At 39.1% G+C, this 14,425-nt stretch overlaps 1 protein-coding gene across 1 annotated transcript in view; it reads left to right on the forward strand.

Annotated features, from left to right (window-relative positions):
* The first annotated feature begins 5,327 nt into the window (after window positions 1-5,327).
* The window catches only part of pnoca (prepronociceptin a), a 13,196-nt gene continuing 4,098 nt past the window's right edge, over window positions 5,328-14,425 (forward strand). Inside the window, exons 1-3 of the mRNA XM_060880523.1 lie at window positions 5,328-5,454; window positions 10,336-10,625; window positions 14,218-14,369. Coding sequence (XP_060736506.1) covers window positions 14,244-14,369 — 126 coding nt within the window. The 5' untranslated portion in view covers window positions 5,328-5,454; window positions 10,336-10,625; window positions 14,218-14,243. The remainder of the gene's footprint in view (window positions 5,455-10,335; window positions 10,626-14,217; window positions 14,370-14,425) is intronic.

The raw sequence follows: 14,425 nt of genomic DNA on the forward strand, positions 1-14,425 counted from the left end.
TGGTGCTTAAAGACGCTTTTAACACCCAGTGCTGTACAACTGGAGAGGGTTGTCATGGCAACTCATGATGTGGAAGTGGTCATTTGTAGGTTGTAATAATGTCATTTCGCACCTCATGATGTTCAATGTGCGAAAAAATGAGTTCAGCTCATGAAAAACTACTTTTAATAAAACACTAATTTTACACGCCGAGTATCTGCTGGTTCTGTTCTACTGTAGTGAACCTTTAAACATCTGAAGATTTGGGACTGAAATTGCAGCACAGCAAAAATAGCAGACATTAGCGAGCGGCTTAGCAAACGGCTAGTCACTGCACAATAGTGACTCGGGTTTTAACCAAGAGTTAAGACTTGTGTGTGATCTAACCTGATCAACATGGCTATAAACTCCTTTAAAGGTAGAGACAGGTGGGTTTCGCTCTGTACACTGTGACCAGTGATGGTTTGTGATCACTCTGTGGGCATCAAACAAGGAAGGATGTGCTAGCTGTAAAGACTATAACATGTATATCTCATAGCAGCACAAGTTGAGTTAAAAAAAAACATCTTTAGAGTGATGCAGTTCGTGATGTTGCACAGACGGGGCCTCCGCAGATGATGCGAGCAGTCTGTGTGAGGGTCTGTAGGGAGAGATGCATGCTGGGTGGTGAATCACGCTGGTGTGGTGTAGGGTGCGTATCAACCGGCCGTCTGGAGTCGGACCTGCTTCACATTCTGCTTCAAAAACAACCATGTCATCAAAACATCTCCTCTTTATCAGAACCTTTAGAAAATGTACTTTCTTACCATTATTTATAGTACTGTATGTCTATGTTTTATCACATTACATTTCCAAATCCAGTCCAAGCACAGAGCTAGCGGACGGAGACGAAATGTCTGGAATTAAACACTCCTACTGGAGCCAAGTTGATTATTTTCCATTAACAGAACGTCCCCCAAGCGTTTTATCCCATTACACATTATAACTCTCCCATAAATATAAAATAAACGACTCCTTGCATAAAAATCTGTAATCTTTTTTAGCGTGGAGCCACTTAGCTGTGAATTAGCTGTTACCATGGAAACGTTAAGTATTTTACTACTAACCTTCCTACATCTAAGCCTTGTGCAGCATGTCACTTTCCGTCAGTGAATATACTCACTCACTCACTCTCATTTTCTACCGCTTATCCGAACTACCTCGGGTCACGGGGAGCCTGTGCCTATCTCAGGCGTCATCGGGCATCAAGGCAGGATACACCCTGGACGGAGTGCCAACCCATCGCAGGGCACACACACACACACACTCATTCACTCACACAATCACACACTACGGACAATTTTCCAGAGATGCCAATCAACCTACCATGCATGTCTTTGGACCGGGGGAGGAAACCGGAGTACCCAGAGGAAACCCCTGAGGCACGGGGAGAACATGCAAACTCCACACACACAAGGTGGAGGCGGGAATCGAACCCCCAACCCTGGAGGTGTGAGGCGAACGTGATAACCACTAAGCCACCGTGACCCCTTCAGTGAATATAAATCAAATTAAATATAGTTTCACTAACTAAATGTTGCACGTTACCATAGTAACGACTCACTCGGACTTACAGGTCTGAGATGTTTTCTGTTTCTATGTCTGATTTTCCTTTTTTTTTTTTTAAAGCTCACCTTCGATCCTTCCAATTCTTTCTTTTTGTATGCTCCATTTATTTAACATTTTTTCGATTTATTATAAAATTTACTCCATTTATTGTTTTAATGCGCTTTTACCTAGATGTGAGCGTTGCCATAGAAACACGACGTAGAACATTGAAGTCCAACATGAACTGAAGATCTGGGAGGATTACTAAGAACAACTTTATATAGTTGAGACTTTTGGCATGAGTAACAGCAGCTCTGCACAGTAATAGCAGTAGGTTTTTTTTTATTACAGGAATAACACTATATCTATAGTTCGGTCCCGCCGGCGCTCTCGTCTGAACCCCGCTGTGCCTCTGCAGAGGATTTCTGCTCTGTATTTGTTATTCTCATCTCTAACTGACTTCTCATTAAAAGCTGTACAAGTAAATCACAGATAATTACTGATAAGAGACGTATTTATTTGCATGCACACTGTTTTTCTGACTCATGGTGTCACACTGATAAAAACACAAAAACGTCAACATTAATGTTATAAACGTTTATTCCAGTTGGACTCCAATCATCTTCTTCTTCATTAATTCCTCTATTTTTCAGTTTTCTAAAATGAATTCAGCTCAAGTTGATCAGCGTAAAGCTTCATGAAGATTTTTTTTTCGTTCTCATTTTACTTGTACTTCTTTATTTCCCTTTGTTTATCTCTTCTCTCTTTTGCTTGTATGTGTCAATATATCAGTCAAGTTTTTGTGCTTTTACCCTCCAAATATCCTGAAATCAGACAAAGTGGCATAAACCTGACATAACCCTGTCATAAACCTGACATAACCCTGACATAAACCTGTCATAAACCTGACATAACTTTGTCATAAACCTGACATAACCCTGTTATAACCCTGTCATAAACCTGACATAACCCAGTTATAACCCTGTCATAAACCTGACATAACCCTGACATAAACCTGTCATAAACCTGACATAACCCTGTTATAACCCTGTCATAAACTGAAATAACCAGACATAACTCTGTCATAAACCTGACATAAACCAGTCATATCCCTGTTATAAACCTGATATAATCCTGTCATAAACCCTTACATAAACCAGACATAACCATGTCATAAACCTGACATATACCAGACATAACCCCGTCATAACCCTGTCATAAACCTGACATGAACTTGACATAAACAATTCATAATCCTGACATACCACTTTCATAACCAGACATAACCCTGTTATAACTCTGTCATAATCCTGTCATAAATGAGACATAAACCTGATATGACCTTCACATACCCTGTGATCTGTTGCTGAGACTGTGTATATCTATATCTCAGCTGTACGGCAGTGTCATGCTTGTTGTTATAATGTTTACCAACCTGCTCATTTTAATAAATTCAATATTAACAATGTAATAATCCTTCCTTCCTTCCGTCCTTCCTTTTACTTAAGCTAGAGATTGCACTGCGATTCGTGTGTGTATCATTATCGTCATCATCACCTTCCTCCTTCTCATCCTCCTCCTCTTCCTCAGCCCCACCTGTGTGTTGTAACGGCGTAATCATGCTCTGAGCGCATGTCCTTTATGTTCCGTTGTCTCTTTAGAAAATCACTTCCCATGTAATTCAGATCCTGTCCTTGTTATGGTTCAGCGTTCAGCGTTAACCTGTTGGTTGTTTTATCTTCTTCAGTCTCATGATAATGGCTTTACCCACAATTTCTATCCCTAAACTGTGTTTTGGACGATTCCCAATAAAAAGTCGAGGCTCCTACATCCTGGCTCCTCGGTCTCGGCTCCTCCGCTAGCTTGCCTTTGTGTGCTTTTCCATCAACATCTGCACCATATTCTGTACTAATGATAATGCTGCTACTTTTCACAGCTTTGTGACGGCATAATTATGACAGTGAAAGTGCAATTACGGCTGCATTTAGGTGTTTGTCTTCTGGCTGATCGCAGGAGAACGGCCCCAGCGCCAAACGAGCTGGAAAACACTTGGCGCTCGGTGCGTGGTGGACGAGATAAGCAGCTTATCTGTTCCTGCAGGTGCTCAGCCTCTACGCTTCAATCAGAATTCTACGAGGAATCCATTGACTTTTGATCTCTTGGCTCAAATGTGTGTAGAAAATTAGTGAGAGGTTTTTTTCAGCTCTGTAAACTTTGTTGGTTGCAGAATCCAGATAGATGTGTTTATAAATCTTCTTTAAAAGATTCAGATTGTTTTATTTTGTCCTTCAAGATCATTTACAGATTTGATTGTGTGCTTTTTATCAACCTGCTTAATTACATTCTTTCTTCTCTGTTCTTTTTATTCTTTTTTCATTTCTTTCTTTCTTTCTGTCTGTCTGTCTTTCTTTCTTTCTTTCTTTCTTTCTTTCTTTCTTTCTTTCTTTCTTTCTTTCTTTTTGTCTGTCTTTCTTTTGAACTTTTAGATAGATATTGATTTCTTCCTTTGCTTTCTGCTTTTTCTTTCTTTTTTTTTCTTTCTTTCTTCAGAACTCTTCATCTTGTCCCTCTTCAGGTTCCTCAGGTTCTTTGTCGAAACCTGTAAACAGGTTCAGAAAAAGTTGAAGGTATAAAACCATAAAAAAATTACATTGAGTTAAAGTCTGATCAACTGTGAAATTCTCTCTCTACTTCTTTAAAGTTTTTCCAGCTGAACGTAGTGATAGAAGAAATCCTCTCCTGTAAGGTCTTGCTTTTATCAGGCCCAAAACCCGAGTGCAATTTAGGTCTAATTTTTAGAAGAGGGATTGCTTGGAGTGCAGTGGAGCGAGGCGGTTCGGCAGCGAGGAGGTGAGGCAGCGAGGCGGTCCGTCCTTACACTCGCACCGCGTAGCTTCCAAAGCTGATTAAATAATTAACAGTTGGAGAAGGAGTGTGTCCAGAGCCAGGGAGCCTCACAAACCTCCAGCGAACACAATAACACTGATAAAGATGTCTTTAATTACAGTCTGGAAAATTTCATCCAGCTGCATGAATGGTTTTTAATGAATTTACGCCATTGTGCTGTGTGAAAAAGTGTTAAAGCCTTGAGTTTGAACCACACCAGCAGGAGAAGCTGTGAGTGCAACCTGAATAAAGAAAAAATATAATCCTCAACACAGGCAGTCTTCCATTTCTAACCATTGACATGACTGTAGCTGGTTATAAAAAGTTCTTTAAACGTTGAAACTGCCGATAGTGAAGAAAAGAGGAAAGAAGCTCTCTCGTTTTCTCTCTCCCTCTGTCTCTCTCTCTCTCTTTCTCTCTCTCTCACTCTCTTTCTCTCTGTCTCACACACACACACACACACACACACACACACACACAAATCAGAAATCAGACATCAGTTGAACTCACAGAGACATCTTTTTTTCTTTTTTCTTTCTTTTTTCTTTCTTTCTTTCTTTCTTTCTTTCTTTTTTCTTTCTCTCATACTTCTTGTTTTCCATCATGTCCCTTATATAGAATCCTGTAGAGTCTTTCCCCTTTCACAAGAGGTTTCATGAAGAAAGCCGTTATTGAAGAAAACAGGAAAGAAGCTCTCTCTCTCTCTCTCTCTCTCTCTCTCTCTCTCTCTCTTTCTTACTCTCTCTCTCTCTTTCTCTCTCTCTCTCACACTCTCTCTCTCTCTCTTTCTCTCTCTCTCTCTCTCTCTCTCTCTCTCTCTCTCTCTCTCTTACTCTGGCACATTCATTTCAATAGCCAGAAGAGTTCTTTCCGTTATTATTTCTTTTTTTTTTCAGCACTCTGAGGAAAATGCCAAGTCTCTCAGAGGATTCATCTCTACAGACGGCGTTCATTCAGGAGCTGATGGAGTGTGTCACTCATCCCCATAAGCATGGCAGAAAGGTTAGTGTCCCTGCCTCCTCCTGCCTCCTTCACACATTTTCCATCTATTTCTGTCCGTTCTTTTTCGGCCACTGGATCGTAGTGCATTAAGTTAATGGGCCTCTCCGTCAGACCCCTCGCCTTCACGCGCCAATAAGTATAGAGTGAGCGAAAACGTGACAGATCGGTCTCCTGCTCATCACTCTCCAGGTTTAATAAGCAAATCGTGAGTTCATACTGTGTTCAACACGCTTTCAATCACAAACACCTAATGATAATCAATCGTACACAGAGCCTCCACTCTGAAGCATCAAATATGTTTGAACGAAATATTTCTGATGTTTTAGTGATTCTAGAGCAGACGCTGCTGCTGTATTTTCATTATTCCTGATACGTTTGCGGTTGTGCGTCACGCTGACGTCCTGCTAGCGCAGTCACAGTGGTGTTGATTAGGTTTCTAAACAGGTTCTGAACAGGTTTCTCTGTTAATCGCTCACTATTTTCAGGCACCCACTTGTTAATGAGAAATCCAGCATAGGCGCAGCAAATGCTGGCTAGTTAGCGACTAGTGAGATGGCGACGACTGTGAAGTTGATGGCGTTTGTGTGATGGTGTTAGTGTGTGTTTGAGGAGGTGCTAGAGCTAAACAGACAAAAAAACTAAAGTGACGCCGCATTTTTCTCTTTAATTAGAGATTCATTTAGAAAGGTGGGCTGCATCCTACTGCACTTCTATCAGCACGGCATTGTGGGTAATCCAAAACTATGATTAGAAAAGCATTCACCGTGATTAAGCTAGTTATAACAATGAATATGCAGTTAATCAAAGTGGTTTCTTTCAATCAATCAGTTTCTTTCTTAATTACCGTGTCTAAAAAAAAAGGCAAATATTTCCTCTGATAAACAGCAGCATCAGCAGCAGTTCATTGCCATAGCTTGGTGCCTGCAAGCATCAGCAGCTCATCAAGGGTGTAAGTGATCATTAAAACAAGCGCATCAATAAATCTCAGATGACTCAAATAATATAAATGTTTCATCCTCCACCTTGTAAAAGAATAAAAGCACCGTGAGGTGATATTGATATGCAGATAAATAAATAAGGAACGGAATGATCTTAGAGCAAGACGGATGAGTGAACGCCTCTGAGCTGCGAATTAACTTAAAATAGAAAAATCATTATTTTTCTCAAGCCAGGAGTCTTTCACATCAGAACAATCCTGCTTTGCATGTGAATTTACTGTAGGACACATTCATTTTCCTCCCTTTCTCTCTATCTCTCGCTTTCTCACACACACACACACACACACACACCTTAACAATCATCAGCCCACTGACGCATCCGTCACAGAGACGCCGTTCTCGGACGTCCTGAACCGCAGAGCGGGACGTCAGACGATGACAGCGCAGAACACGAGCTCGCCCGGACACTCAATTTGGAAAACCTTCTAAAAATAGGCAGCATTTCATTATAGATATTCCCAAACTGACGTTGAGGTAACACCGCGCACTCTGATGGGTCCCAGAAGCCTTTCACACTGCTGCAGTGCCATGGAGACACAGTATGTCACAAAGAATCTTCCGGAAAAGTTCTAGTTAATGAGGAAGAGTTAATTGAAAAAAAAAAGCAGAAATAAAACTATGACATTATCATCCTGAAAGGAAATCAATAGAAATTCTCTTTGTACATTTTGTGAAAACTGATACGCAGCTCTGACACTGGAGACTCCTTGCGTTGTATGTTAAAGAAACATTTTAATCATCTTACAGAAAACATCAACGTATCGACGATTACACACAAAGGTGTACGTGAAGCGTCCGCTGTACGAGTACTTACGAATGAGCCGTTGCTATAGAAACCGTATCAGAACAGTTGCCACCGTTATTCTAAAGTAAATCAATTTTCTAGATAATTTAGCAAAAACAAAATTTAAAAAATGCTGTTCCTCCAAGTGTGTAAAAAGAAAATCTTTACAAGCCTTCATCGTTTCTGTACCTGAACCAAGACGCTAATTTATTACAGGAAATTAATATCCATGCGAGTTAAAAAAAAAAATTATCACTCAAATTATCACCAAAACCACAAACCCCAGTGAAATGGAACAGTGTACTCAACATTCCTGCCGTTAGGTGAGCGAAGAGCGATTAAACGTGAAGAGACGTGTCAAGTTGAAGACATCCTGCCTTAACAACATTCATCCACTCCACATTAAAGGCTTCAATGCCCTGAAAGGTTTTTCATCACAGGAAGGTGACGTGTGTGAGATCATAGAATGCACAAATAAATGTTATCGCACAAAAAAAGCATCACTTATTGCACTTCGTCCTCAGCTGTGTGTCGACTCTGTTCCGGAATCTGTAACGGTCTCGGAATCAAACAGTCTCGTACAAACAGTTTTACACATCAGAGCTTTAATACGTGATTATGATTAAGAAAGGACATTATTCATAATAACACATTATAATCACACCCTCCAGTGTCACCCAAATGAGGATGAGGTTCACTTTTGTGTCTGGTTCCTCTCAAGGTTTCTTCCTCTGCTATCTAAAGGGAGTTTTTCCTCACCACAGTCGCCTCAGTCACCTCAGACTTGTTCATTAGGGATAAATACAAACACATTTAAATAGAAGTCTAATACTAATCTGATATAATTTTCTGCTATATTTCTTATGCTGTGTAAAGCTGCTTTGAGGAAATGTCTATTATTAAAAGCGCTTTACAAATAAAACTGAATTGAAATAAAAAAGTAAAAACATTAATCAAAGCTAACTGTGCTAACATGAGTTGTCAAGAAAGCAGTAAAAAAAAGAGAAAGCCAAAATTGTACTTATCAGTAGTAAACTTAATGAAATTTTAAAAAGTTTACATTTAAAAACTCTGCAATATTGTTTGGTTATTCTCGTGTTAGCTAGCAGGCTAACAATATTATTAGCATGAGGAATATGAGGTCACAATCATGTCATAACCAGTGTGCATACAGTACACACAAACACACACAAATAATGTCTGCTTGAACACTAATCTTCAACCTTAGATAAAAGAAACCATGTTAACATTTGATGATTGATTTTAGAACCTGTGCTAAATATAGAGGATTTGCAGCGGCTGCTCTGAGGTACCTCTGTGGCCGTGACGGAGACAGTCCTGTCTCTGAGGTGAGGACGGAGAGGACAGGAGCTAATGGGGGTCAGACACATTTCTGCTATCACGTGGGACTAAAACACTGATGTTATGATTATGAAAATGGCCTTGAAGCAGCTCTTAGTTTATATCTTCTCTTTCAAGGACAGCTTGTTAAGCTAATTCAGCACTTTCTGAGCGAGTTCTGAATAAGCCGAGTTTAGTGAGTGCAATCAAAAAGTATATTTCTGAAACTTAGCACATTATAAACAGATATAATGGAATTTATGAAGCTAGAATTCTAGATTATGTAAATATTTACCTCATCGTATGGACCTCTAACACAAAGATTAGAAACATTCCTGGTTTATATTCATTAGTTCATATTAGCTAGCTGGCTAATATCAGGAGTTATTCATTCTGTATAGCTGGTTAATGTTAACAGGGGTAATATCCTGTCAGGTTAGGTTCAGATAGCTAGTTAAAACACTTAGATCATATTAGAATGCTGGCTAACATAAAGATTGAACATAAACATTCATTATTTGTCAGATTATATTATGTTAACTAGGTGGATAATGTAAGCAGTTAGCTCAGTTTAGCTATCTGGGTAACATTAGCTGTGAACATTTTCCTGTCAGGTGATGTAAGCTAGCTGGCTAAACAAGAACTTCAAGATCATATACTTTTCTAATAATGATTGGTAGGTTCTCACAGAAATTGTTTCATGCTAGTTTATGAGTTTGATAATATACATAATTAGCTTTGTAGCTAGATTTGAATCTTGAATCTTTGACAAAACTCCTCACAGGAATCCTGTCCGGTTAGTTTATGTTATTGAGCTGGCTAACAGAAGCACTAAAATAGTCTTCTTTCCTTCTGTCTTTCTTTTTGGATCAAAAATAAACCTACTCACACAAACACAAACACAAACACACACACACACACACACACACACACACACACCAGGATATGTTCACCGTGAGGTCATGGTGTCATTGTGCAACAATGAATTCACGTTTGTAATTAAGATTTTAATCTTTTCTTATCAGGAAACAGTCTAATAATCATGAATACAATTTCAGAAGACTTCACCTGAGCCAGTTTCCGGGGAAAATATCTGAACAATGTTGCATCATTTGTAAAAACCCCAACTGTAATGGTGTGGTAGGAACAAGGGAGTGAGGAAACATCCTCCAACTTCCCACTCATCTTTTCACTCACTCACATCTGTCTCGGATTCAGAAAAACATACCTCATACAGAGCGAGAGGGTAAAAATGGAAGCTCAAATACTAAACAGCTGAGTGTCCATCTGCCTGTTTCTGACCCCCCCAAACACACACACACACACATAGTACACACAGTACACACACACAGAACCCATACACAGAACACACTCTGGTAAAAAAAAAATAGTTATTAAACAGAGGAACAGTAAAAATATTGTTCTTCTAGTCCTCATCCCCATCCTTATACTACCTCACTCAGCCTTCATCTCAGCAGTGCAGTGCAAAAGTTTGTACACCCCAGGATGCACAACAAAATATGGGCAAATATTGTGTCTGCTTCTTATAGTGAAAGAAAAAGAAGAATCAAAATCAGTTCAATGTCTGTATCTGATCACTGCATGTCTTTCTTCCTTCCTTCCTTTCTTTCTTTCTTTCTTTCTTTCTTTCTTTCTGTCTTTCTTCCTTTCTTTCTCTTTCAGAATGTTGTGGCTCAAACTATTTTTAAAATCGAATGCCTGTATTTTTTTCATCCTTCTTTTTGGTGACTGTTTCAGAGACACGGTGAAGGAGAAGATCCATGCTAAGAAAATCGAGGACGCTATTTACTCCTTCACTTAACTACATCAGTGGCTGTTGTGTTTTTTTATGGATGGATGGATGGATGGATTGAGGAAGGGAGGGGGGAGTTTTCAGTGTTGGTGCACAGAGAGGGGTGTGTCTTTATAAAGACAGCCGAGCAACAGCGTCCTCTCACAGCTGAACAGGAGCTGATAACAGGAGACTACTGAGGGTTTATCATTTCACACGTCTTCTCAGGACAGGTACACGTCTGCACTTAGCACAGGTACGTCCACACCTCCTTCACCTCCGCATCTATTCCTCTTGTCTATTACTTATCATATTTCTTATTTTTAAATATATTATATAAATGTAATAAATTTCTTTTGTAGGGTTTCAGCAAACATGCCTCAGATCTTTTCTTTCCACAATTTGTTCCACATTGGTTATTATTTCATCGACTGATTCGTACTGAGATCGGTGCAGATACTCTGAGCGTTCGCTCGCTATCGTCATTTCAAACCCCGGGGCACTTAAAGCTTAAAGGCATCTTTTCTGTGAAGGTTTCACTTAGGACTCTGCTTTTTATTCACATGATACTTATAAGTAATTACACACGTGTGCCTTCTCACTCCGATTTTCCCTCCTTTCTTCTGCGTCCATGATTTTCTTTCTGCGGTTTCTGATATCTGTCTAAATTTCCGACGAAGGGTCACAAACGTGAAAAATAACAAAATTACTTAATTAATTAATTGCTTAATCAAAAATCTAACATTCATCGAATATAAACAGAATTTTGCATTTTCAGAATTTTTTGCCTTTAAGGGTATACAAACTTTTGCACTTTTCAAATTATTCTGCATAGTATTTAAACATTTTTTAAATGTTTCCTTTCAAAATATAACAACGATTCATTATTGTTTAGCGTATGGAAGCAGTTATATTTCTTCAATTGAGCGCAAACGTTTGTACACCCCGAGGATATGAGGTAACTCATCTGAGCTGCACCCGAATCATCTCAGCTTCACATTTGTTCCTCTTTTTTGTGGATTGCATTTTCCTTCCCACATTTTTTCATTCAAAACTCACGGGGGATTCAACCGTTTTCTGATTTTCTTTCTTTCGTTCTTTTTTTCTTTCTTTCTTTCTTTCTTTGTTTTTTTCTTTCTTTCTACTCTTCCTTTGTTTGTTTATTTACTAGTTTGTTTATATGTTTATGCATTTGTTTGTTTATTCTGCTTCTTTTTTTGCTTTACTTTGTTTGTTTGCTTGTTTGTTTATTCTGCCTCTCCTTTGCTTGATTGTTTACTTCTCGCTCTCTCCCTCTCTCTCGCTCTCTCTCTCTCTCTCTCTCTCTCTCTCTCTCGCTCTCTTTCTTCAGTTCTCACATTCACAACCTTTTCTTCATTCAGAATTCATGGGCAATTTGGCTGTAGGTGAAAATTCCCACCAAAGCCGATTCTTTCATTTGGAAGATAAACAGTGTTATAAATGCTCACAGTGAAACCCGACTCTGTCAAGGTTCTCTTCAGATTCTGTTCATAAGAGCAGAAACGTATCAAGCACAATTTTTACTTTGCAAGTCACGTCAGCATGCGTCACAACATGTGACCTTTGATGACACAGGACCACACAGTGAGGTGATGATGATGATGGTGATGATGATGATGATGATGATGATGATGATGATGATGATGATGTTGATGATGATGATGATGATGAAGAATCAACCCGGACAATCAGACCTATGACTCTATGACTATTGTCCCTTTCTAGCCCTCATCTCTCAGAACATGTAAAACTCATTATGCTTCTGAAAGACCTACAGTGATTTTGGTGGCTTCATCGATCGCATGCTTTCAGCATGTTTTCAACCGACTCTGTTGATTATCTTAAATCAAGTCCTGCAACATCCTGGACAATAACCTCCTCTAATTACTCTTTCACTTTCCTTAGAATCATTTCTGCAACCATGCGTGAGTAGGAGAGATGGAAGCGGCACGTCATGCAATATATATTACGTACTTCTTCCTAAAAATGACCTTCATCTTCATCTGATCAGGGAATTTTAACTAAAAATAACCAATGTACATTTAATACCTCTTACCCAATAAAGCTGCCTAGGAACATCGCTACACAGTTAGCATCATTAACAATTCTTACAATCTACACTAGTACATAAATATGCAAATCAGGAAGAAAATAATTGTCCTCCCTGTTTATCTTACACAGCTAAACAGCCAGCTTTTATAAATTAGCTTATATATTTAATGATGTCACATCTAAGAAATATCTAAATTTAACATTACAACTTCCATTTACTTCATCGCTAATATTAGCTATGCTACCTAACTAGCTAACTTAGCACTCAGCTTGCGTGGCTAGATGTGTTACATCCTCTGTCAAAGTCGAATTTAAAACGAATCATGGTGAATTTACTAGCTAAGCTAACTTAGCATTAACAACTTTGGTCTAAACATTAATCTGTATTTTTAGAAACAAACGTTGTTAGCATGTGTTTTGGTGAGCTACAGGCATTTATATACAGTATTTACTCAAGATTGTAAGTTCTGAAGGTGTGTGAATCACTGTGTTTTAGACTCGGGTTTGCTAGCAAGTTAGCATTATGCTAAATATTATTTTGTGCATATGTGGTATTTTGGCATACAAGGTAACGTTGTAAATAATATATTATTAAAAATTGAGTAATGATGATGATTTGGGGGAGGGGGGTAATAAACTAATAAACGCTTCCTCGGTTAGCATCAGAATAGTAATCATGTTTCACTGTTGCACTCGTTAGGAAGCAATAGCGATTATATTGAGTGAACTAGTAGCCAAGGTGTCTGGGAAACTGAGTATGCTAACTGTCATATTGTACAATATAAACCAATAGGTTTGCTAGTAAGTTAACCATCATGTTAGCGGTTTTACCCACACTGTTGATTTGTTCAGCTGAAAGATCTGGTGGGGTTCAGAGGATCTTCTCTCTCTCTCTCTCTCTCTCTCTCTCTCTATTCTCTATTCTTTTTACTTTAACCGCATGACACAGCGTTTAATCTCAAAGCTGTTGTTCTGGTGTTTCTACTTAAATGAGAGGAATTCTGAAATACGAGATGGATAAAGTATTTTCAAGAACAAGTCCAGACATCAGTTAGTCATAGTTTTGCTCTGAGATGCTGTTTCATCTCAAAGACCTCAAGACAGTAAATCTGCTCCTTTGTAGATGCTCATACGATTCATGACTCCTGTACATCCAGCAATGTACTGCATTGTTCTTGTTTTTTTTTAACTGCGCTTGACCTCAAACTCTTCACAAAAAGGTGTGTTTTCTGAAGCAAACAGAAAACCTGTCAACACGCTGATCTATTATCAGTCCTATTTTTTCTTCTTTTATCTTTTAGATGTTCTTGTCCTCTCTTTCGCTTTCTCTCTCTCGCTCTCTCTGAAGCGGTGACTTTGCACCGCGCTGCAGCGGTGAATCCCGAGCCTCCGTTTCGCTGGAGCCTCATTACACCACCAGCTAAATACAAGCTTCAATTAGAGACGATGATGAGTTTTTGCTAATGAAGTGCTCACCAGATGCGGAGTTTGTCATACTCACAAGCACGCGCTAACATTTCTCTCTGATCGTAATCTAAGGTTAATGGTTTTAATCTGATCAGACATTCAGTGGGTTTTTTGTTTCAGTGAAACTTGGTCCAATGATGCTAATTAGACTGCAGATGTCAAACGATGCTCTAACCGGTCCCTGGGGCGCTGTTTTCTTTTGCATTTCCTTTTTAATTCAGTCATATTAATTAGAATGACGGAAGAAATTCTCTCTCTCTCTCTCTCTCTCTCTCTCTCTCTCTCTCTCTCTCTCATGATGTATCCAGCAACACTTCACTACAATCGGTGTATAATGATGAAGACGCCGTTCTGGACTCTCCTGCTGATGGGGCTGTTTGTCCCCGGACATGGTGACTGTCAGAAAGACTGTGTCTCCTGCAGCCAAATCCTTCCCAAAGACCACAGCTTTGACACACTGGTGAGAAAAAATGTTATCATTTATTACAAAAAAATAAATGTGTATTTAAGGTGCGT

This window comes from Tachysurus vachellii, chromosome 10, assembly GCF_030014155.1.
Source record: "Tachysurus vachellii isolate PV-2020 chromosome 10, HZAU_Pvac_v1, whole genome shotgun sequence".
NCBI lineage: Eukaryota > Metazoa > Chordata > Actinopteri > Siluriformes > Bagridae > Tachysurus > Tachysurus vachellii.